General features: G+C 46.2%; 1 protein-coding gene across 3 annotated transcripts in view; it reads right to left on the bottom strand.

The window, feature by feature from the left end:
• The window catches only part of Dglucy (D-glutamate cyclase), an 82046-nt gene that overhangs the window by 43669 nt on the left and 12410 nt on the right, over nt 1-25967 (bottom strand). For 2 of the 3 annotated variants that reach the window (XM_021653214.2, XM_060388050.1), the window contains exon 2: nt 4590-4716. The exons of the other annotated variant lie outside the window; for it this stretch is intronic. In XM_021653214.2, the coding sequence (XP_021508889.1) occupies nt 4590-4689 (100 nt within the window). In that variant the 5' untranslated portion in view covers nt 4690-4716. The remainder of the gene's footprint in view (nt 1-4589; nt 4717-25967) is intronic. 3 annotated transcript variants of the gene reach the window in all.

Raw genomic sequence — 25967 nt, 5'->3', positions numbered from 1 at the left:
GGATTCCAGCACCGGACTCTTAGATTCTCTAGTTTCCCAAACCATGAACTAACAGGAACTCGTTCTTTTTAATTACCTACTATGGTGATTAACCTTGATTACCAACTTGATGGGATTTAGAATCACCATGGACACAAACATCTGGGCATGTGTAGCTAGGTTAGCTGAGGTGGAAAGACACCCTAAACACGAGTGCCACTACCCGTGGGCTGGGGTTCAGGACTAATAAAAAGGGTAAAGTGGACTGAGCTGCAGCATTCACCTCTCTCTGCTTCCTGACTGCAGATTCCACGCAATCATGTGATCATGTGCCTCCTGCTCCTGCAAGCCCTATCTTCCCACAACAGACTGTGTCACCTGGAACTGTGAGCCAGAACAAACCCTTCCTTCCACAAGCTGCTTCTGCCGGGGAATTTTGTCACAGCACTGAGTCAGATAACCAACACACCCAGTACCAGGCATTCTGCTACAACAGTTAAGACACAGACCACACCGCACACAGAGCTGTGTTCTACTGGAGAAACGGCCCCAGGGGCAATTTTCCTATCTGCCAGATGTGTGCCATTAACTGTCGGGCATTTCTGCTCTACAGGAACACTGTCAGCAGACATCTCCTGTGTGATTACGGTGCTCCAGGCTGCTCTGTGCTGATTCGTAAACTCTTTGCCATGGGACTATATCCGCTGGGAGAGGCTCTGGGTCTTTGTATGATGAGTTCAAGACTTCCTCGGAGAAAAGGGGTGAAGTAGATGTGGCCACCTTCTGGGTGAACCCCAGGAACAGCAAGTGGTGAGGCAGTGCTTTCACTCATCCTCTCAAAACCCTCGGCCAAGGTCACCCCAGGCTTTACAAGGGGGGGTGCCTCTGGTCAGAGGAGGAAGCAGTTGCTCTTCTCAGGCAGGCTCAGCCACAGCTACACAATGACCTGCACCTGCGGTGAGGTGGAGGCGAAGAAGCCAGCTTAAAAGGCCTCCCTCTGCTTCTTCCCTCCACAGCCTATTGTGAAGACAAATTGGATTTGTAATGCAATAAATCAGGGAGGCATTAGGAATACAAAACTTCTTTGTTTCCCTTTTAATTAAGTGCACTTTGGGAGCCGAGTTTAGGTTTTCTTCATCTCCACGGAGGGAGCCAAATAGAAAAGTCCTGAGCTGTCCCCGTTAGCAGCACAATATGGAATGGATGACTTGAGGTCCCTCTTTAGAGGGCGGTGGGGTGGACCACACTTGTAGGTGTGGGTGCCTCCCAGCCCAGGGTGATTCATGTATCCCCGGGCCTCTTAGGTTCCATTTAAGGTCATGACACTTTCTCTTTGTGGAAAGCAATGGAGTGATGTATTCTGAGTCTTTTAACCAAAAATCAATTTTTTAACAAGAAGACACACAGGAAAAAAATAAAAACCTTTAGTGCTCTCAATCAGATTTAAAGCCTTTAAAACTCAGCTCTAGGCTCGAGTGTCCAGCTTTGGGGCCACGTTCACTTTCCTGATGGATCATTCTACAGCAGTGGTTGGCTTAAAAAGACATTAACACCCCAAGCAGCCTTCCAGAAGGGTCCTGGGGAGGAACCTGTCCCCATTTTCTGTTTGAAAACAAGCCTGGAAAGGTGACATGGTTTACCCACAGTGTGCCTCTAGTGAGGAGAAAAGTTGGAGATCACATTCTCACTGTCTACCCTGGAGGCCCAAGGCCTGGGCTACTGAGACCCACAGACTCCTGCAGGTTCCAGAAGGTCAGTATCTGGGGTGAAACTCACATTTGCTGATGGTGTAAAAAGGCTTTGATGGACCTTGGGAATTGTCCACACAATCCTGCTTCCTGACATTCAAGTACTAGTGGACCACCTTCATGGACTCAGGCATTGGCCATGTGACTTATTTTGGCTGAGAGTGTTATGCCCAAATCTTAAGGTCCCCAAAGACCACCAGGAACTGGATCATAGACTGCGTATGCAAAAGCAAAGAGCTTTATTCGATTTAAGCTCGGTCTCTCCACCATCATCAACACAGTGGATCAGAGAGGAGAGGCCCCAGCAGCTGCACAGCAGGGTTTTTATTGGGGATTGAGGAAGAACTGGGAATTTCTGGTTTACCACAGTTACATGATTGTAACAAGGGCAAGCTTGTTACAAAGTGATTGGCTGACTAACATAACATTGAGTGAGCTACCTGTAGACCTCAGGAATGTTAGGTCAGTGGGCTGCCTAGCACAGATGCCCCACTCTGAGATAAGATACCTTCCAATTCTTGTGGTTGCGTCCATGCTATTCCTTGGATAGGGAATTTGATGGTTTTCTTATTCTTGGAATTGGTGACCTATGGCTTAGTTCCTGAGACTGATGACTTTTGGGGGAGGGGGTCAGGCCTGGTCCTTTCAAGAGTAAATCAGTCTGTGGTCTAAGCAGTCTTGAGCCATGGCTTGCACATACACCTTTTAATGGACTGCTCTGTCTTAGAGTCCTCAGCTGCTGCAGAAAGAAGCTTGACACCATTTTGGAGAGTGTTCTCATTTGCCTTTCTACTCTTGTGATAAACACTATGAACAACAGTCGCTTGAGGAGGAAAGGGTTTAATTTGGCTTACGCTTCTGGGTTATAAGACATCATTTAGGGGAAGTCAGGGCAGGACCCCAAGTAAGAACTGAGGCAGAAACTGTGGAGCAATGCTGCTTACTGACTTACCCATGACCTGTTTCCTGCTCAGTTAGCTTTCTTCTACAGCTCAGCCCCACTTGGCATGGAGCTGCCCACAGCAGGCTGGGACCTCTTAAGTCAATTAGCAATCAAGAAAATTCCTCCATAGACATGGACACAGGCATAGCTGATTGAGGAAATTACTCAATTAAGGTTCTCCCTTCCCAGGTGACTCTCTGCTTTGTCAAGTGGACAATAAAAACTAACCAGTGGAGAGAGGCTCCACAGAAAGGAATTTTAGGCTTTCTGGTTCAGTCACCCCAGAAGACATCAGAATATGAGAGGACATCTTGGATGGTCTGGCCGCATGGTGCAAGGACAAGACCTACTTTGCCAAGCCCAGCCTCAGTTGTAGACTTCTGAAAATTATGGTCCAAGCCATTACTCTTTTGGGTGCTGTGTTGTGCACTAATAGGCAGCCATTTGCCTGCAGATAACAATAGAGGCCCAACAATAGCAATACACTAAGTAAAAATGCTTTTACATTATGCATATTAAACACACTGCTGGGTTTTCCTTAGGTGTTTGCATCATAGGCAGAACAGTCTATAGACTTTTTTTTTATGCTAGGGAGAGAGCCCAGGGCTTTGAGCATAGTGGACAAGTTCTCTACCATTGAGCTATATACCAATCGGTGACATATCTGGTGTGTGTGTGTGTGTGTGTGTGTGTGTGTGTGTAGATAGTTGCTAATCAGAGAACAAGACCATCAAAGGATAAGGAAACTTGGTCTGTATCAAGATTAGCTTAGAAGATGCTGTGGCCTGTGGCACTTTCCCCAGAAAAGATGTCCTTCCCTAAACTCCTTTCTTAATTTTATTTTTTTGAGATAGGATCTCACTAAATAATCCAAGCTGGTCTGGAACTCACTATGTAGCCAAGGCTGGCTTCAAACTCTCAGTGATCTTCCTACCTCAGTATCCAAAATGCTGGGTTTACAAGCATCAACCACCATGCTCTTATGCCCAGTTCATGAGACCCCCCAAAGACCACCAGGAATTGACCCGCTGCAAATACTTGAGGGTTTATTAGATACATGCTCGAGCCTGGGTTGCAAGCCTTCCTGTGGAAACAGAAAAGGAATGCAGGCCCGTGGTCTAGGGGAACAAGGTTTTTAAAGGAAACACACACACACACACACATACACACACACACGCACACGCACACAAGCAGGGAGTTACATGTCTTGGCATTACATGATTGGGTAAGGGAAATTGACTTTTGAAATGACTGGTTTACTTTAGGTGCCAAGACTATAAACAGTTCTGGCCTGGCCATCTGGGGCGGTTTCCTAGCAACTTTATCTCTAGTGGACAGGAAAAGAATGCAGTAAAGCTAGTTCCTCTCTCCAGGTGGCTGGACATGTCTCCACCTGTCTGGCCTTCCCTCAGGTCTGTGCTCCAAACCCCAAACTAATACACACAACCCCCCCCAAACAAAACAACAATTTTCAATTCTTTGGTCTCTCACATGCCTAATATAAAAAATTCCTTTTATGATCTGAGTCTGTGGGCAGTTCTCCTTGTGGCATTGGTTAAGCAAGCAGAACTGGAGCCCGAGAGCTCTCCATGAGGTTCTACACTCAAAGCTAATCCAAACTGGTAGAACACGGAAAGTTAAACAGTGATTAGAGCTAATAGCATGTTGCTCTTTTTTTTTTTCTGCCAGACAGGGTGTGTGAGCCTGTGTGTGTGTGTGCGTGCGTATGTGTAGATATAAATATGTTGGTGCATCTGTAATGTCTGTGCTCAGGAGGTTGAGTCAGAGGATCAGGAGTTCAAGGTAATCCTCAGCTACATAATGAACACAGACTCAGCCAGGCTAACTATATGTGACCCTGTCTTAATAAAACCAACCAGTCAGATCAAATTCTCAGACAAAAGCCTCTTCCCATTTACCTTCAGTCATGCTGGATGTGTTTCTAATGTGTGCTGCCTTTGGTAGACTCCTTAGAGTAGAGAGAAGACAGGACCTTGAGAGAAGTGAGAAAGGCACCATACCATCCCTGAGTGGGCTGCCAGGAACCTGTGCAATGGAAGAAGGTGGAGGTTAGACCAAGTAAGTGAGGAAATGGTATTTATAATCACAAATGAAATTGTTCCATTAGCTGTCTCCTGTGACTTTTGATGTTTAGATTAGGGTTCTTAGAAGGTAGGAACATGGTGTTTTTTGCTTAGGAAAATGAAGAAATATTACACTTTTTAAATATATGTTTTAAAATTACAATTAAAAGTTTAAAACTTGGGCAATCACTCAGTTGGCGAAGGGCTTGCTGGGCAAGCAGGGACCTGAGTTCGGATCTCCAGCACCCATGTGCACCCTGCATGGAAGAGTGCACTTCAAAGTGTATGTCGCACTAGAGAGGTAGAGACAGGAGGAACCCTGGGACTTGCTGGCCAGCCAGTCTCACCAATCAGTGAGCTTCAGGTTCAGCGAGAGACCCTGTCTAGGAAAACAAGGTGGAGAATGACTAAGGAAGATACCCAACCTTGACCTCTAGCCTTGATGCATCCAGCCCCACGTGTGTGAATACATATGAACACGTATCAGCCCCACGTGTGTGAATACATATGAACACGTATACCACATAGGGAGTTTAAAAATTATTTCAAAAAATAGAAATGGTCTCAGAGTTGTAGGAAATCATGCCTATAGAGAAGGCTTGTAAGTTAATTTTATATGTGGCACTAGTGTTCAGACAGGTTGGCTAACAGCACCTCTGACATCTTTTTATCCAAATAGGCCATGTGCCTGGCATAAGAACACAAAAGCAATTGTTTATTGAATGACTGGCTGATTACCGAGTGGAGGAAAGCATGGTTTAAGAGCAGTGTTACAGTGAGGAATTTAGATAAGCTTGATTTTCCACCACCACCCCTCCTTTTTTTTTTTTTTTTTTAATCAAAAGAGACTTATTCAATGAGATTCAAAACCACCAATTTGTGTTTTCAACTTTAGCCAGTCTCTTAGGTAGAAAACTATGTAAGCTTCAGGTCTGATTTAAGAAGAATTTGAGCTTGTATAGAATCCCAAACAAACAAAAAAAAAACGAAGTGCTCTAGGAAGAAGAGAGATGCATTTAGAACCGACTTGAGTGCTTTGATTTAATAGCTCCTTACAAAGAGGACACAGAGAAGAACAGTTAGTCCTGGCTGGGGTGCAGAGCCCAAGGGGTCAGGTGAGGTTGGATTCCAGGCCCCAGTGGAAGGCAAAGCGGAGTCCTAAGGCAGCTGCTCTGGCAGGTTGGACTAGCGCTTGTCTCCTGGCAGGCCTGACTCTAGGCCAAGCAGCTAGTCAGCAGCTGAGGTCCTAGATGTCTGTGGTTTTCAGACTCACCGCAGGAGACTTAGAACCTCCATCTGGAGCTCAGTACAGGCCAGAGACAGAACTATTCTGCAGCCACATGGGACACGAACCTCTGGTTTGAGCTCCATGTGTAGCTGGAGGATGAAAGACTACAAAACCCCACTGAAGCAAGACATCTACACCTAACAGCAAGCGGAAGCTGAGTTAGAAACAGTTACAGCTTCAGTCCATCTCCTGGGGACGTTGCCTTCCTTCCTTTATTTATCTAATGTGTTACTAGAAATGTAAGTGGATGAACTGGATGGTGGTGGTGCACGCCTTTAATGCCAGCACTCTGGAGGCAGAGGTGGAGGCGGAGGCGGAGGCGGAGGTGGAGGCGGAGGTGGAGGCGGAGGCGGAGGCGGAGGTGGAGGCGGAGGCGGAGGCAGAGGTGGAGGCGGAGGCGGAGGCAGAGGCGGAGGCGGAGGCAGACGGATCTCTGTAAGTTTGAGGCCAGCCTGATCTACAGAGTAAGTCTGAGGACAGCCAAGGCTAAACTCTAAATCCATGTCTTGAAAAATAAAAAAAAAAGGGAAAAAAGAAAAGAAATATGTGACGTAAGTGGATCCTTGATTGATCTCCCAACCTAGAAACGAACATGGGTAGGTAGAAACCTGTGTGCTTGTTCAGCAGGAAGAAAAAAAGTAGTGTCCTATCTAGCACTAGCATCTAACTTTCTATCTTAAGGGTTATTCCCTGAACAGAGGTCAAACGGCCAAAGACTGTCCATTCACAACAAGTGACAACTCCCGCCACAATCTCTGGGCACCCAGAATGTGCTAGGCACCATCTATTGGCTATTTATAGCCCCACAAGGCACTGTTAGGCTCTTTGTAGAGAAGAAAACAGAGGCTAAGGGAGGTCCAAGAAGTTGCGTAAAGTGCCGTAATCAGTGGGTAGAGACCAAACCCAAACCTGATTTAAGTCTATGAGTGATTGGTAACCACTTACCCACATCTACGTATTTACTTATCTGTGTAACCATTCATACAGCCATCCAACATCCACCATCATCCATCCATCCGCTTATCCACCCATCATTCATCCTCTCATCCATCCATCGTCTATCTATCCTTTATCCTTCTATCATCAATCCACTCATCCATCTATCATCCATCCATTAATGGTACTAAGAATTAGTTCATCTTAGTAATAGCACAGACCATTCCTTATTAATCACAATATGATTGTAGGGCCAGAACCACGTTTCTTCAAGGACTGAATATTGAACTCCTTTTCCATCATAACCTCTGATGAACCCACTGCTGTCTGGCTTAGGTGTCTCCTTCCTCAATATCTTCCTCTAGAAGTGAGAGGAGACAAGATCCAAATGGTGAGTGGGGCTGAGTTCCAAGAAGCCACTTTCCTATCAAGAACTCTCTTTTCTTTTTAGAGAAGAACAAACTATCAAATCCATAAATATTATTCTCTAGTATCAAAGATTGCCATAATGGGCCCCACAGGCAATTGTCCTTAGCAGGATCTAACATAGCCAAACTCTGGAGTAAAAATATCTGGTTCACCCCTATGATAGATGATTGAAATTCTACCTTCACAGAGCCACTCCTTTACTTTATTCAAGCAATTCAATTCTATGAATGCACCCTAAGATATTTTCAAATAGCAAATAAAATCCCAGAGTACATGGCAGTGCTGTTTGTCATATAAATAATTTAGAAACAGCTAAGTAGAAGCTAATTGAGCACATCCAGGATTTGGTTATATTAATGATTACATGTATGATATTTGTGTTAGTCTTTTTGCTACTATAACAAAATCCCCAAAACTGAGAAGTTTATTAAAAATATATATAAGTTTAGTCATCAGGCAGGATGGCACATGTCTTTAGTCTCAGCATTTAGGAGGCGGAGGCAGGAGGATTGCCAATTCAAGGCCAGACTGGCTTACATAATGAGTTTGAGGCACATCTTGGCTATGAAGCCAGATCTTCTCTCAAAAAAAAAAAAATAATAATAATAAAAACAAAAATAAAAAAATCTAAAGAACATGAAATCTGAACTTATTTGACTGGAAGCCCAGGACCTTGCAATAGCTTCTGTGGAGGACTTTCCTGATGCTCTTTGACAAGACAGAAGGTATCATGGGCTGGGGCAGAGGGCATTATGTTGTGAGACAGAGAAGGTTTGCTAGCTCATACTTCTCTTTCTTTTCTTGTGAAGCCTCTAATGCTATCATGATGACCTAATCACCGCTGAAAGGTCCCATTTTCAAATACCCTTAAACATACAGTCTGAGGGATTAAGTTTTCAGTTTGTCAACTTTGGAGGGTAAGGTATTTTCACTTTGTTGCTTATGATACAATATTCTGACAAGAAGCAGCTTCAAGGGAGAAAAGGGCGTATTTGGCTTGTAAATCCAGGTCATTGTTCATCATTGCTGGTAAGTCACAGAGGCAGGAGCTTGAGACATCTGGTCAACCATGCCCATAGTCAGGAGCAGAGAGAAATGAATGCACTTATGCTGCCTGTTTACTGTTCAGCTAGCTTTCTTCAGCGATAACGTTTGGGGCCCAGGCTAGGGAATGGTGTCATCCACAGTGAGCTGAGTCAATTAAAGATCAAGGCAACCCCCACAGACATACCCACAGGCCAGTCTAATCTATTCAGTTCCCCAGAGAAGTTCTACATCCTATCCCCAGGCAGCAGAAAGAGAGAGACTCTTGGCTTGGACTGAGCTTTTGAAATCTCAAAGGCTACTCCCAGTGACACACTTCCTCCAACAATAGCACACTTCCTAATCCTTTCCAATAGTGCCACTCCCTGGTAACAAAATATTCAGACCTATGAGCCTATGGGTGCTATTATTATTCAAACCACTACAGTGACCTAGAGTGTGCTCTAGGAAGTGGAGTGGGATGACCTGATCCTAAATTCCTTCTCATAAACTATCTACATGCTATACTTATACAAATTAGACCAGTGTTCAAGCACAGTACACCTACCCATCATCTATACATCTACTCATTCATCCATCAATGTATCTATCCATACACTCACTTGTCCTCCTATCTGTCCTTTATCCAACTATTCATCCACTCACTCATCCATCTATCCATTTATCCACTCATCCATCCATCCATCCATCCATCCTCCAACCATCCATCCATCCATCCATACATGCATGTATGAAGTATCATGGTGAAAGCACAAACTGAGGGCAAGTTGGATTCTCAACCTAGCTATACACTTACGGGGGAAATCGCTGACATCTTTATGTCTTGTTTTCTCATCAGTGCATTGAGATTACAAATACTATGAACCTCAGTAGCTGTGCTCAGACCTGAGGAATTAGAGCACGTGAAGTTCTTGGGTCACTTCCTGGCCTAGCTTCCATTTAGCCCTGCAGAAATATTGCCTTCATTTGTTACTCTATGTTCAGTGAGCTGGAGACACTGTGGTAATACGACAGCCACAGCCCACGCCCATAGGGATTTACCAGCCCAAGAGACAGACATTAAACACATAATTATCATGATGCCTGTCTCCTGTGGAGAGGAGAAAAGTAAACAGTTAGCTGCAATATAATGTGCTTAGCATTCCTAGGCTACGTGGACTAGGACTAGAAAGGGCCTTAAGTCCAAAAGAATGAGTAGGGGGCTTCTTGAGTAAAAGTGAAAGGGCTTTTCAGCCCGTGGACAGAAGGATCAGTAGTAGGGAAACTCATGGAGGGACCCAATATTCTGTGCATCTGGAAGTGACACAGGTAGGGAGTGGCAAGAGCAGAGGCACCAGGAACAGTACCCAACACGCAGGAAGCACTCACTCTGTGTCTCCTGTCAAGGAGGATGGGTATGGAAAGCATCATTCACTAGGACTCCTGAAATAAGGCAGGAGAGAGGCCATGGGTCTGCGAAGCCCAAGGCAGCATGTGCCTCACAGAGAAGAAACCAGGTTCACAGAGGTCAAGGACTATAAGGTGCAGCAAGCCTTCACTGGGACACAGCATGCTATTTGTCCATTCTACCCCACCCCGCTCTGTCAGAACAAACACAGGATACCCTTGTATTGATATAGGACTCTGTCTGGGACCTTGAGGGACACACAGAAGCTAGAAGATACAGTCCAGAGACAGTCCATTTCCTGGATGCTCCTAGTTTAGCCTAGAGACTTGTTTACAAGAACTAAAATTTTGCTGTGTTACAAAACTCCAGTTCTGGTTTCCATAGCTGTCCTCTGGATCAGTTCCCCAGTGGCCCTCCATGTGATAACGGAAGAACAGAATGAGTAGGTGTTTAGACCTTGTCTCTACTCATTAATTTCTGTGGTGGGAGTTGCTCAGTGTTTGCCAAGAGAGTTTCTGGTGGTAGCCTAAATACAACTGCAAATTTGCAAAATAAATGTTGCTGTAAGGAAGAAGGCATCCTAACTGTACAAACATTTCATTAAAAATGTCATGACAATAACAGAGACAAAAGATAGGGGAAATGCTGGCAGTCATTAGCATTTGTTTATTTAACAGGTCATATGTGAGTGCTCCCAATATGAAAAGAATTGTTAACAAACAAATATTTTCCATCAAGACAAATAGTGGCTCCTTTACTTTCCCTTTGATAAAAGATTCAGTCCTGAAGCCTTTAGGTAAAACAGAGAGAGAGATAGGAGGCAAAGGTTAGGGGTTGAGGACAAGAAGTCATGGTGACCCAAAGCAGGGTGTCAGAGCCCAAGTTTGTCAACTTTAGAGAGTAAGGCGTTTTCACTTTGTTGCTTGTGATAAAATATTCTGACAGGAAGCAACTTAAAGGGAAAAAAGGGCGTACTTGTCTGCCTGCTGTTAGGAAGAAGACATCCTAACTGTACAAACATTTCATTAACTATGTCATGACAATATCAGAGACAAAAGATCAGGGAGATGCTGGCAGTCATAATTAGCATTTGTTTGCTTAACAGTCTAAGGAAGATGCCTCAGCTCCACAGGGGCGAGACCACATCCCTGTGGTGGCGGTAGCGGGGTGCTAGGCAGACCTGGCCTGCAGGGATGAAGGTCCAAGCAGACCGAGTGGGTAGCTATGTGGAGAAGGAGGTGGTGACAAGGGGGAAGTTTTGGTTATATCTAAAAAGTCAACATGTTGCCTTGTTTCTCTCAGTGCCGCAGGGACTTATGACCTGGGAAAGAAAACACTGTAACAAACCCTGGAGTTTCTGAATCCCGATGGTATGTGTCCCTATGAGTAGTGGTTCTCATTGCCTGGCGTTAGCTGTTGGTTTTATGACAGGGACTCTTTTCTGTAGCTCTGGCTAGCTTGGAACTCCCTAGGTAGAACAAAATGGCCTCGAGCCCACAGAGATCTCCCTGCCTCTGCCTCTCAAATGCTGAGGTTAGATTGGTGCTCGGCAGAACTAAATTTTAAAGAATGTAGGTGTGGAGAGAGAGAAAGAAAGAGAGAATATGAATGTATCCCCTAACTATGCCTGGAAGCAAGTAGCACCTCAGGAGGAATGAGTACTCCTAACGATGTCTGGATTTTGGACTTAGAATATCTTTTGTTGTTAAATAAATCGAGATTCCTTGGGAGGAATTCATCCTGAGAAAGACTGATCTATTCTAGAGGACCCAGGTTCAATGTCCAGCATTCACATGGCATTCTACAAGTTTATAATTCTAGTTCCCAGAGGCTCTGACCCCATTTTCTGGCTTCCACAGGCACCAGGGACACAGGTGGTGTTCGAACACATAGGTGTTCGATGACTATACGTATAACAATGGCAGAATGGGAATTTTAGTCAATGTATGTGTTATTTATAATGGTTAGCTGTTGTTCCCACTCTGCTTCACATCCCTTAATGGGGCAATCAGTGCTGTGGCCTGAGAGGGAAAGTGAGGCAGGAACCGCCAGGGGTGATGAAACCTCAGGTTGCTGTGAGCGCATGGAGAACAGACTCTTGGGATGAAGGCTTTGTTGAGCAGCTCATTAAATTGTGGGGGAACAAAGGCTAAACTTTCGGGAAGTGGGTAGGGGCTTTTGAGGTGTGTGTACACCCTTGGCGGGGGCTAAGGTGCTGGGAATGCTTTCTTTGCACAAAGAGCAATTCCAGGTGTTTGCTGGACATGACCTTAGAAGGAGAGAGGAAGTTTAACCTGGCTGCCAAGCTACATGACCAAGGGTGGCAGAGGTTGGGGTCGAAAGGCTACGTGAGCCAGGACACGCAGGCCCAGAAGAGTCCTACAACAGTCCTCCTCCCGCCAGTCTCAAGATGAGATTCTCAGGGTCTGGACAGGCCTCAAGCTCACTCTTGCTCCAACCCCAGGTGTATGGCTCTTCAGCCCCACAGTTAGTGTTGCCAGCTTGACAGAATCTAGAATCATCCCTGAGACGAGCCTCTGGGTGCACGTGTTGGGGGCTATCTAGATTAAAGCTAGGTCCCGAGAATGTCTGCATCTCAACTGTGTTAACTGATAGGGAGAAACTCATTTTAACTCTGGGCAGGAACTTCTCTGGCCAGCGGATACCGGAAAGCAGCTGAACACTTGTATCCACTGTGTTCTCTTGTGACTGGAGATGTGACGTGACCAGGGGCTCTTGACACCTTGACTCTCCACTATCATGGAATGTACTCTTAAACTTTGGACTGAAAAGAAACCCTTCCTCCCCTCGGTGGCTTTTGTCAGGGTATTCATCACAGAGCAGGAAAGAAAAGGAAACTAAGGAAACCATAATAACATTTTTGGAATCAATATTTAACAAATGCCATCTGTTGTCATGATTGCTGGGGCAAGGAAGCCATAACGATCCTGTGATACCTTGTCCAGAAAGCAAATGTGTGTTCAAAGACTGATGAGGCAGAAAGGACACAGGGTGAAGGACTCTCTGGTCAAATTGGGGTGGGGGTAGAGGGGAGAGGAATTTGATTTCTAAAATAATGAGGGGTGGGACTGGAGAGATGGCTCTGCAGTCAAGAGCACTGGCTGCTCTTCTAGAGGATCCAAGTTTTGTTCCAGCAGCCACAGGGCAGTTATGACTGTCTGTCACACCAGTTCCCTGAGGATCTGTTACACTTTTATGGCTTCCACAGGCACCAGATACACACATGGTGCACAGACATAAAACGTCCATATACGTAACTTAAAATAATGATAGGACCATAAGCTAGAGAGAGGCTCAGCAGGTAAGGGTACTGAAATCTGAGCTTGATCTCCAGGACCCACATGGTGGAAGAAGAGCATGAACTCTGACCTCTGCACATACAATGTGACCGATGCGCACAAATCAGTCAGTCAGTCAGTCAACCAAAAGTAATAAAAATGGAAATAATGGTAGGGACAGTCTATAACTCACTAACAGAGGAATCTGAATTATCAGACAGATACTAAATGATTCACCAAAAATCGAGGATGCCAGAGCATAACACAAGGATCCTGAGGCTATTGTTCTTGCAATTTTCATCATTTTGTGACTGTTTCACAATCTTAACAAGATGAGAAGAAATAAACTATGGCAAAATTAAATTGTGGGTAAACAAAACGTGGAGCAGATAAACAGTGGAATAATTTGTTTTTTTAAACCTTTAATGACGCATGCTAAAACAGACAAACCCCGAGGCCATTATCTTAACTGAAGTAAGCCAGACACAGAAAGACAGGCAAGATGTGAATGCGCTCACACGGGGACCCTAGATCGGTGTGGTTCGCAGACACAGCATAGAGTGGCAGCTGCCAGGGGCTGGCAGTGGGGGCGGTGGGCACTTAGTATTTAGCGTTCTTGTCTGAGAAGATGGAAATGTTTTGGGAAAAGACGGGGGTGACATCTTAATGACACAGGTCTGTGTACATAAAAATGGCAGCCAACAGTAAAATTTCATGTAATACATGTATAAGAAATTTGAAGCTTAGAATGCATATTTAAGATGTTAAATGTGATTGTTAATATCAAACATTCACTCTAAATGCCTGGTTGAAATCAGAGACGTGGAGAGTTACTTTGGACTCCTTACCTGATTAACCTTGGGGTTCCTGTCTCAACTCTATGGGAAAAGAGCTTGTCTTGGGAAATGAAGGTTTTGTGTGGAGGTTCCACTTGGCCAAACATTCACTGTATGACTCTGAAAATCTGGCCGCAATTCTGTCTGCCAGCATGAGTGTGAAAGCTCAGGGTTAAAGTCATAGAATGTCCGAGAGCTCCGTTCTTCAAAGTGAGTCTGCTCTGAGTTGCCTAGCCAAGTAGAGTAACTCAGCCGAGGGGCAAAACTCCAAGGCATGACTGCTCTGGGCAAGAAAGGCATCCTTCTGCTTCAGAGCTGGCTTGGCCTGTGGAACTAGAGCACACGTGTTTGCTTATTTAATATGAAGTTTCTGCAATGGCTCCATCAGGGCCACATTCCTGTAACCACGAAATATGACCCAAGGATCCACATGGTGTCTGAGCGTAGATGCTGCCAGTGGTCAATGCCAAGGCATATGGTTCCCCGGGTAGGTCCTAGGCTAAGCCAGGCAGTTACTTTAATGATGTCTAGCTAGCTTCCCAGCTCAACGCTATGACCTACAGGCCAAGGCTACCATAGGCATCGCTCCTTGACTGAAGGGGTCAGAAACTTCAATTGCTAGGACAGGCCTCCTGTGGCAAAGACCTGGAGACATGCCTGCACGCAGACGTATGTGGAGCGAGGTAATGAAGTACATGCTCCTGCTCTTTCAGCTGCTGCTCCTCCTCCTCCTCCTCCTCCTCCTCCTGTTCACCATCTCCTCCTCTTCCCTTTTCCTTTCTTCTTTTCACCCATGCCAGGACAAACATTTCATTAGCATCTTCCAATGCTATGATTTTCACAGTTTCTGTTTATGCAATTGTTTGTTACTAATTTTTAAAAAAATATTTGTTAGGGGCTTGTGCGTGCTTCTTTAATTCAAAGTCGTATTACTTTCCCTTGGTTAGTACTTAGTCTCAGAACCCTACTTTAGTCCAGGACTGCATTTACCCTCCTCCTGAAGAAGTGTGTCACCTGAGAACTTCGATGTATAAAAACAAACGTTTGTAATATACATATAATAGTGCCCTACTATAGCATAGCACAGCGATGAAAACATACTTTAACATTAAGCCTTGTTCTGCTTGGCCCAATATGAGGCGGTTAAGTCTGAAGGGTATATCTATGAGAGGGTTACATTTTGCAAGATGTATACTAAACCCAAACGAGGCGGAGCTGAGCTCTGCGCAGGCTCATCTGCACACACAGCCACAGCCTTGCAGAGACGGTTACATAAGAGCGATGCCATGGCTCGAGCTATTGTTTCATAGGCTCTCGGAGTCCACTAAAGCTGTGTCCAAAAATAGTTGAGTCTGGGCATCCCAGTGTTCCAGAGAGGTTTCACAGACCTGGGCCGGTCTCAAGTAGGATCACTCCAGCCCCGCCTGGCTTAGATCTCCTGAGATTTCATTTTATGAGTATCCCTGAGCACCAAATGTTCAGGACTCAGTCCCAGCTCCATAAATTCGCTATTACCCATTGCATGAACCCAGTGCCAGTTCTATATCTAGGCAGGACCCAGACACATGCTCACAGCTGTGGAAACAGGAAGCCTCGTAGGATTTGTGCTGAAGACAAGCGAAGTTCTTTAAGTGACCTCCCTGGGAAGTGTCAGGGATGGTCTCAGTTTATCTTGGGAGGGAGTGAGTGCCCTCTGGGCCTGGGACAAGCCCAGAAAGACAGTAAGAAGCCCCCAGGGACCTTCTCCCAGCATGCAGCTGGCAGCTGCAGGAGCAAGTTGCAGGCTCTCCTTCATGCATTTCCATGGGAACGGCTCAGCAGCCCCGTGCTGGGAGGTGTGCTCCATCTATTTCTATGGCTATCACCATGACACCTACTTGCTCTTAAAAACACAGCTAAAAACGGAACATAAAAAGGGGGGGCACTCCAGTTCCCCGCAGCCACCTTTTCCTGCAGTGGCTGTCACACCTGTGATTGCTCCCATTCCAAGGTTCCGTTTCTGTTGTCTTTGTCCTGAAGAGCGTGGCGGCTCACAGCCTCGGCAGCAGCCTGCGGGTGATGTGGCGGAGATCCAGAAGATTCCCACTAGGCTCGCTGCAGGTGTACACTCCGCAGAGGAACTCAAGAGTGAAGAGGCTTGTTCAGGGAAGAGGGGAGGAGCATGGAAGAGGGACACTGAGGTCAGGATGCTCAGATCTGCTCAAGGAAGGACCTGTGCTTGTTCCGACAAAGAGGACCACGAGCTTTCCGGGGAGCAGGATTTCTCTTCAGGGAAGGAGCCTCAAGGCCGAATCATTTACCGGAAGATTTTCCTCAAGTTTTGCTTTGAAGCAAAGTGCTTAGCCCGTGGTCTCAATCAGACAGAGCTTGAGTTCAAATTCTGACTCATCCACTTGCTAGCCAAGTGGATGATTGTTGGGTGTCTTTTTAAGAGATGAGAGAATACACCTCACAGGGACCAGCGCCTGCTGTGACCCAGCCTTCATGGCTTTTGGCTTTTTTATCTATAAAATGGGGAGAATAGTAACACCTGCCTCCAAAGGGCTTTGTGGCCGTTCTGGGAGGAAACGCTTTAAGTGCTGAGAGAGCACCTGTGTGGTGCAAATGATGACACCTGCTGGAGCCGAGGGTGTGAGAAGCAGGGAGTACTTCCATCACAGGATGTCCAATGGCCGCCCACCTAGCTCTCCCAGGCTTGACTTCCATCCTCAGTCCCCAGGAGCAGGTACAAGTGAGGCCTGAGTTTAAGGGCAGTTCCCGCCTCCAGACTCCCACACTCACCAGCGTCTCTGGGAGTAGAACACATAGCACAGACCACACACAAGCTTCAGCACTGGTGACAGCGTACAGACGGGTCATCAGCCCGGGTGCTTGGTGTGATATGATACACAGTATAAAGTCATCCTCACCGGCCGCGCCAAATCCCACCATGGCCACCTGCATGTGGATTTTAGAGTCAATAGCCAAGAGGGATCTCAACCTCTCTTTCCCATTTATTAGTTGAATGGCCCAGGATAGCCAGTTCCTTCCCTTCCCCTTCCTTCCTCATCTCTCCAATCTGTGAAATGGGGTAAGGGTTCCTGTTTCAGGGACATGGGTCCACGACAAGAGAAAAAAGTGGAAAAAGCCTCTTGCCCAGAGCCGGTACCCAGAGGCCTCTCTGTAACCGTGGCCTTGCTTTCCTTTTTATCTCCATGCTGAACAGTTTGAGGCAAAAGTGAGTAAGGGGTAAGCCTCTGTAATGGGAGGAAGCAGGCTTGTTCCCTGACTGCACTGGTAAACTCCGCATTAACACCCCCAGCTCACACCCCACCTGAGATCCCCTCTCCCAGGCTCCACACTTCACAACTCACTCTCTGGACCAAAGGACATCCTGTCGCAGCCACACAACCCGTGGGCCGCCCTCATGTGCCCCTTACTCCTTCCTGCCTTTTTATTTTATAAAGGCAACGCCTGGGGCTCGAGGAGTGACTCAGCAGCCAGTCCCCCTCTTCCCTTGAAGAGGCCTGGGGTCAGTTCCCAGCACCCACACAACAGGTCACAACCATCTGTACCTCTAGATCCAGGGGATCTGATGTCCTCTCCTTGTGTCTGTGGGCTTCCGTACATATGCGTGCAGGGCACGTAGACTCGTGTAGGCATACACACACACATAAGATAAATAACAAATACACCTTAAAAAGCAGCACCCCTCATTGTGATCGTTCTGGCTGATTCCATTAGAATCCCAGACTTCCACATGGGGGACTTTCCACAATGCTTCTAAGGAACCAACTCTACTCAAGACTCTAAGGCAGTAGTTCTCAATCTGTGTGTCATGACCCTTTGTGGGTATCAATTAACCTTTCACAGGGGTTGTCTAAGACCACTGGAAAACACAGATATTTACATTACAATTCACAACAGTAGCAAAATTACAGTTATGAAACAGCAACAGAATTTTGGGGGTCTCCACCCACATGGGGAGTTGTAGTAGAGGGCCGAGGCATTAGGAAGGTGAAGAACCACAGCTCTAGGGGTAGAACATGTGATGTAAGCTATCACCTCGCAACGCAGTCTAGGCTGGTCCATTTAGAGTGACTCTCAGATGCCCCAAATGGAAACAAATGAGCTTGGGAGGTGGGTTCAAGGCCGGGGTCTGGTCGAGCCAATTTAGCATGTTACATAAAACCAGCCACATAAACAGGCCTGTAGAGGAAAACCTCAGGAAGAGCTGCAGCCGGAGCCATGACTCCATTGTGAATACCCAGACAGTACTACACATAAAACCTGCTCTACCGCTGAACTGGCCAGTTCTCTGTCTGAGTGGGCAAGTTCAGTGTTTGAAGCAATTCAAGTTGGCTTTTCCGTAAGTCCACGATGAAAGCAAATGGGACTCAGCTTCCTCCCTGCAGGCTCATGCTCCTCACCACATCAAAACACAACCCCCACCTCCGTTCCTGAAGGAGCTTCTTTTGCTTTACTCAGCTTCATTTCCTTCCTCATTCCATAACCTCCACTTGCCACTAACAAGTGCCCTCCAAATACCCAGTCCTAACGTTCAGATCCTAACGTTCACTGAGGAGCGGGGCGATAACTTGATGGGTGAAATGTTTGTGACACAAGCATGAAAACCAGAGTTCGGATCCCCGACCCCTAAGTAAAAAGCCAGGCATGTTTTCAGTGCCAGCTTTGGGAGGCAGATCCCGGTGTCTTCCTGGCTAACCAGCTTAACCAAACTGGCAACCTCCAGACTCAGTGAGAGACCTTGTCTCAGAAAATACGGTGGAGAACAATAAAGGAAGGCACTCAGCAATGGCCTCTGGGGCGCCACATGCTTGCACATGCGTGCACTCCCTCCTGACCCCATGCAGACACATGTATACACACAAAGACCTCAATGAGGCTGGAAATTGGTTGTTTCACCATTTGTCTTATGAGGATTCTAAGACCGCAAAAGAATGAAAACATTTCCTCTATAGCGACCATTTAAAGTTTGTTAAGGTCAGATTTAGAAAGCAGCCCTTGTTGTATGTTTTTATTTGGATATGTTTAGGGAGTGTTGTGTGGAGACCAGGGGTCACTTCTGGTGTCTTCCTCAATTGCTCTGCATATCATCATCATCATCATCATCATCATCATCATCATCATCGCCATCCTCATCATCCTCATCATATGGAGACAGGGCTTCCCATGACCCAGAGCTCGCTGATTTAGCTAAAGTGCCTGACCAGTGAGCTTCAGGGATCTTCCTGCTTCAGTATCCTCAGCTCTTAGGTTATAGGAATATGCTGCTGAAACCATCTTTTACTTAGGGTCTTCACACTTGCTCAGCATTGACTTGACAAACTGAACCATCTCCCTGGCTCACTATTCCTTCCTTCCTTCCTTCCTTCCTTCCTTCCTTCCTTCCTTCCTTCCTCCCTCCCTCCCTCCCTCCCTCCCCCTCCCTCCCTCCCTCCCTCCCTCCCTCCCTCCCTCCCTCCCTCCCTCCCTTCTTTCTTTCTTTCTTTCTTTCTTTCTCTCTTTCTTTTCTTCCTTCCTTCCTTCCTTCCTTCCTTCCTTCCTTCCTTCCTTCCTTCCTTCCTTCCTTCCTTCTTTCATATTATGTTGTTTCATCTCCCCAGATGAAGTGTAGGCTTCTGGATCATACGGTTCTATTTTTCTTCCTTCTCTGATCTTCCAGTGGCCAAAGCTATTCAATAAGTGTTTGCTCTTTTTCTCAATCTGTTCTGTATGTTCTCATTTAAATGTGCATAGGAGGCTGTACACATATGTGTGTGCATATTGTGTGGACATCAGAGGACCTTGCTGTTGTCTTCCTCAATTGCTCTCCATATCAAATGGCACATGGAGTGACTGACTGTAACTAGAAATGCCCTCGAGGGCCTGACTGTTGAGTACTTAAAAATAATTACCAGTCTCCAGGCTAAGTGCTTGACATATGTAATATTTTTTAAAAGTAATGTATTTACACTATTCTTAAACCTAAGGGCCAGTGTTTTTTTAAAAATTCATTTTATGGTTTTTGTTTTTGTGAAGTCTGTTGGACTTTCTATACAGAAGTCAAAATCACAAGAGCAGTGTGGGCTCACAGCAATAAATGTCAGATGGAAGGGGGAAGGCTCTTATCCTGAGTGATCTTGGGCAAGTTGCTTTGCATGTTCATGTCCAAGTCTCTTCACTTATTAAATGACTATATAAGCTCTACACTCCCTGGGTTGTCCGGAGGTTAAATCATCAAAGTCAAACAACCTAGAAGCAATGCCAGGCATTGCCTTAGCTCGTTAGATGTCTTGTGTGGAACACTGGCCAGTGCTGGCCCTCATATGCACACGCCTTTCCTAACCCATGGACCATGGCCAGCCTTTCCCAGAAGCCAATGTAAACTACAGAAACTCAAGAAAACACTGGCCACAGGTGGGGAAAGTTTTCATCTCTCTCCTTGTCAAGCACAGATTCGCCGCAGCATGCCAGCAAACGCCTGCAGCCGGAGTTGCTTTCTTTCACATCCAAGTTCACCGTGTTTAGATTACAACGAAGCCTTTCTCTTTTGGTCTCTGCCTGGCAAGCCACAGCCACTTCTCCATCTGACAGCTGGAGCTCAGGTTTGACCTATTTGAGGGCAGAAAGGGATTTGCCAGGAGCTATTTTCAATTAAGGTTTGAAATGGTTCTTAGAACATTTGCTAGCATCTTGAGTGTTAGAGACTCCCAGACACTCAGGAGGAAGAGGCAGGAGGGTCAGGAGTTCAAGGTCATCCTTGAACACATCAAGCTCTAGTTTGAGGCCAGAGTGAAATACATGAGACCCTGTCTCAAAAATATCCAAACTATAGTCTGGCAAGCTGGCTCAGTTGGCAAAGATGTTTACTCTAGGAGCCAGGGACTTTAGTTTGAGTCCTAAAACCCATGCAAAGGTAGAAGAAGAAGCTGTTTTCTTATGTGCTCACATACATATCATTGACACATACACACACAAAATCAAATTATCTGTATGTGTTTGTTCAAGGGCCTTTGTTAGTGAGTGGAAATGCCATGGCCCCTTAGGCAAGCTCAATGGGCTGCACTTATCTAGGGTTTAGGTGGGGATAATTAGCTCTAAGGGATAGGAAGAGATAAAGTAAATTTCCATGTCTTAATCCTCTTAGCTTCAAATACAGTAGGTGCTCAACCTGTGGATTGTGACCCCTTTGGAGGTCATATATCAGATATTCTGCATATCATATAATTTACATTATGATTCATAACAGCAGCAAAATTATAGCTATGAAGTAGCAACAAGAGAATTTTATTGTTAAGGGTCACCACAACATGTGGAACTGTATTAAAGGGTTAGGAAGCAGCCTTAGGAAGGTTGAGAACCGCTGCTCAAATACAAAGAATAAAGCTTAGATATATTTTTTTAAATATTTGGATGTATATATTTTCAAGACAAGGCTTACTCCTAGCTCAGGCTGCCTCAAACTCATGATTCTCCTGCCTCAGCCTTTGGAATGCTGCCATATTGGTATGTACAGCATCATGCCTGGCTTCCATCCCAGAGGCTTCTTCATATTTTTCGAAGAAGCAGTTCAGTGTCTCTTTACAGGAGGCACCGTGTTCCAAGTGAGACTCTTTGCCGCATCGGAATCCTAGAGCAGTTGCCAAACGTGCATTTCTGGGTCCATGACATTTTTGCTGCACAAATCATGCAAATATGGGTAGCAGCAACTAATGGCATGTTTGGGGTATGAAGAGGCGGGTCAGTGGGTAAGGAAAGGGCTTGCTGCAAAAGTGGGATAGCCTGAGTTCAAATCTCCAAATTTTCACCTGCAAAGCTGGGTGCAGGAGTGTGTGTTTATGATCCCCTTGTTTCTGTAGTGAGGTGAAGGATGGAGACAGGAGATCTGTAAAAGCTCACGGGCCAGCTAGCCTGACATATGCCCTGGGGAACAGCAAAAGAGAGACCCCGACTCAAGGGAGAAATGGAGGACACACACTTACACACAAGAATGGGACACACACACATGTACTCACACAAAAGAATGGGGACATGAATACCCTCACACAAGAATGGACACACACACACACTCATTTCTCTATCAGTTCAGACACTCCCTCCCACCCCCCAATGTGTTTAGATAAAATGAAATGGACTAAAACCCGAGATCCAGATTGCTATCGCCGTTATGGACCTTGGACAGATTATTCGGCCTCTCCGGACCTCAGCTTTATCAACGGGTAAAGGGCACCCTGCCCTGTGAGGAGCAGGCTGCGCTCTGCTCTGAGCTGCTGCGGCGCAGCGGCGCTCTGGCTGTGTGTCACTGCTCTGAGCGGCTCCATTTCGTGTGAAGCAGCGATTCCCTCTGAGCTCTTCCACCCCGAATGCAGGCACTAGGGAAGATGGCTCCTCATCTCATTTGCACAAGTATGACCCCGAGGCCTGTCCAGCCCAGCACCAGAGCACGAGATGGTACATCATTTATCTGTACTAATAAAAGTTATGACTTTTGAACTTATTGAATTCAATTATGAGCACACAGGCTTATCAAAATCACAACAGTGTGGGGGGGAGCAGTTAGGAAGATAACTCCATCGGTAACCCGCTTGCCTTGCAAACATGAGAACCTGAGGTTGATCCTAAAATCCACAGAAAAAAGCTGGGGGCAGTGGTACACGCTTGTAATGGATCCCAGAACTGGAAAGGTGGAGACAAGGGGGTTCTCTGGGGCTCACCTGCCAGGCATCCTAGCCTGTTTGGAGAGTTTTAGATCAGTAACAAAAAAAAAAAAAAAAAAAAAAAGTGGACAATGCCTGAGGAATGATAAGATTATCCTCTGGTTTTCACCTCCATGTATTCTCTCTCTCTCTCTCTCTCTCTCTCTCTCTCTCTCTCCTTAACAGAAAAACCAGGTTTGTGAGCTTATCCAAGACCCCCAGAGGACCAACGAACGGTGCAATGCACTCACCTGGAAGGTCGGAAGGGAAGGGCCTCTCACCAAGGCACCTACCAGTGAGTCATCAGAGCACTCGGTGTGTACCTCACAAGATCGCCAGGTGACACACCTGTGACCCTGCATCCCAGGCTTAAACTCAGCAATGGCTTCCCTTCTTCACACTGTTTACTTCAGAAACTGCCTGCCACGAGGCGGGAGGGGCTTTTCCAGACAGCTCTAAAACTGAACTTCTGACTCCTTATCTGGCCACCTGCAGCTGTTAGGGCGAAAGCTTGGGCCCAGGAAGCCCTAAAAAGAGAGGCTCAACCACCCACCCTCGGTCAGCAACTAACAGGGAAAGCGATAGCGAAAAGCAGAAGATTTGTTCGTTGTGGCCATGTTGGGAAGAGGAGCGTCTATAAGGGGGCCAGTGACCCCCCCCAAGTCTATCTTCAGGTCCTGACATGAGGTTTAAGTTTAAATGGAGGAAGAGTGTGTAGAACTAAGCAGTCCTGAGCAATTCCTGTCTAACCCTGTCCCAGTCTGAGTTTGTCCTGCAAGTGTCAGCACTATGCAAGACCTCTTTTCTGGAGCCAAGCTCCCACTTGGCTGGTGTCAGGGCCCCAGCCTTTTCCTTCTCCAGCGAGAGACTCCTAGAGGAATCCCAGTTCTTTGGGGCTCATTGTCTCAACAGTTTCTCCTTCACTCCTTCACTCCTATAGCCTTTCTGTAGCCTGGGACTTGCTGGCCAGCCAGCCGCGGTCCCGGGTCCCAGGTCCCAGTGAGAGACTGTCACAAACTCAGAAGTGGGTGGGTCTAGAGAGATGGCTCAGCGAGTAAGGCTGCCTGCCACCAGACCTGATAACCTGAATTTGATTCTTAGGACCCTCCTGGTGAAAGAAGATCAGCTTCTGAAAACTGACCTCTAACTTCCACACATGCTGCGGCGTGTGCAAATAAATCAAAACATGATCCAAATCCTCCTGAGCATGGAACAGCCTCTTTGGACTGCCACATGTCATATCACAAACACCAGGATTGGGTTAGCTAGATGTTCTAGAAGGCAGGAGCTCTAAATCAGAGAGGCAGCAGAAGCACACACCCTCTGCAGGCCTCCAGAACAATCTAATCATCGGTGGTAAATAAAGATGCAGTTGACTTGTATAGATTGATTTTGTGTCAAAAACTTTCCTGAGTTCTAGTATGAACTTTGATAACTTAGTTGTAGATGATGTTGGGTTTTCCCTGCAATCATGGTTTCTTCTTTGGGGTGACAGAAATGGCCACTGGCAACTCTTGCTTACTTTGCAGATAACAAGTTCAAAGACGTGCAACATTTATCTCCCTGCAACTACACGCAGAGTGGCTCCGTGGGTCACATGACTGTCCCTTAACAAACACAGGCCTGGGGCTGAGGGTGCAGCTCAGCGGTAGAGTACTTGCTTAGCATGGGGAAGGCCTGGGTTCAATCCCCAGCACTGGGCAGCGGCATGGGCGGCACCTCACGTTCACGAGGAAGGGGAGAGGTTTGAAACACAGATTGACAACCCCACCAGGGATGGGGAAGGACAATCTTTAAACCTTCCTAGATGTTGCCATTTGGACATCAGACCACTCAGCTGATCCACAGTGACCTCAAGAGCCTTCATGTCATTATATCTACAGTGGCTCTTTTTCTGTGCAAAAACAAAGACAAGGGATAGAAGAAACACAGAGGTGTGGGCCTGCAAAGGAGGCGAGAGACAAACGCGAGTGAGCTCTAAGCCACAACAGCCTGGGGCCACTGAAGCACAGACAGCACCAAACACACAGACATAAAGCTAAGAAAACATTTGAAATCTATTATGAAGAACTTTACTAAAAATAAACAACCCTAAAGAAAAATAAATGGAGACAAAGTTCTGTTCATGACAGAAAGACATATCACAACATGTCACTTTTCTCCAAATTGGCACATGCATTCTGGGCTGTTTCAACCAAAATCCTAGCAGTGTGTGTGTGTATGTATGTGTGTGTGTGTGTATGCTATGTATGTATGTTTGCTCACATACGTATGCAGGCACATGTGGACATGAAGGCCACGGGACAATATTGACGATCGTCTCTCAGGCACCATCTGCCTTTTTATTGAGGCAGTGTGTCTCCCTGGCCTGGAGCTCACCAAGTAGCCAAGGCTGGTCAGCTGCAGAGAACCACCTGCCTCCACCTCTTCAGCAGTGGCATTACACGCACCTGGTTCTTCTGTACGGGTTCATGCTTACACAGCAGGCGCTTACTGACTGAGCCATCTCAGCAGCTTAGGAATATATACATATATTTTAAAGGAACTCAACAAACCAATTCCAACTTAATTTTTGAAACAGGGTCTTTCTATGTTGCCAGGCTCCCCTTGAACTCATGGACTCAGAGCCGGGCACTGTGGTGCACACCCGTAATCCCAGCACTCAGGGAGGCAGAGGGAAGTGGATCTCTGTGAGTATAAGGCCAGCCTGGTCTACAAAGTGAGTCCAGGACAGCCATGGCTACACAGAGAAACCCTGTCTTGAAAAACCGAAAACCAACCAACCAAACAAACAAACAAAAAACAACCAACTCATGGACTCAGGTAATGCTCATTTTCGACCTCTTGGGTAGGTGTTGCCACTGTCATATGTCTTTGGTTTCAGGCATCCCTCGGTCCCTATGCTGCAGGGCATGGCTGACACACCCTGCCCTCTACCCTGAATTCCCCAGCCCAGGGTCAGGGCTTCCCCTCTTCCAGAGACCCTTTACAATCCAGATATTTTGGTTCCCCTCACTCTCCGTTCTGTCTCTCTGTCTCCCTGTCTGTCTGTCTATTCTCCTCATCTTCTCTCTCTTACTCCCTTCTCTCTTCTGCATGTGATTTTTCTCTCTCCTCTCTCCACATGGCGGCCTAGAGCTGTTTCCAATTAAAGTATAACATTTGTATACTATTATTTCATCTTGCAATTAGCCCATTCCGTTATTTCAATAAAAAAGGAAGAGAGAATTAAAAGAAACAAAAATAAGAACAAAAACAAACCAGACATGTGTATTAGGAGGCACAGCCTCTACTAGAGCTCAAGATTTCATGGAAC

This window comes from Meriones unguiculatus, chromosome 7 (genome assembly GCF_030254825.1).
Source record: "Meriones unguiculatus strain TT.TT164.6M chromosome 7, Bangor_MerUng_6.1, whole genome shotgun sequence".
Lineage (NCBI taxonomy): Eukaryota > Metazoa > Chordata > Mammalia > Rodentia > Muridae > Meriones > Meriones unguiculatus.
This window is presented reverse-complemented; position numbering and strand designations above follow the sequence as displayed.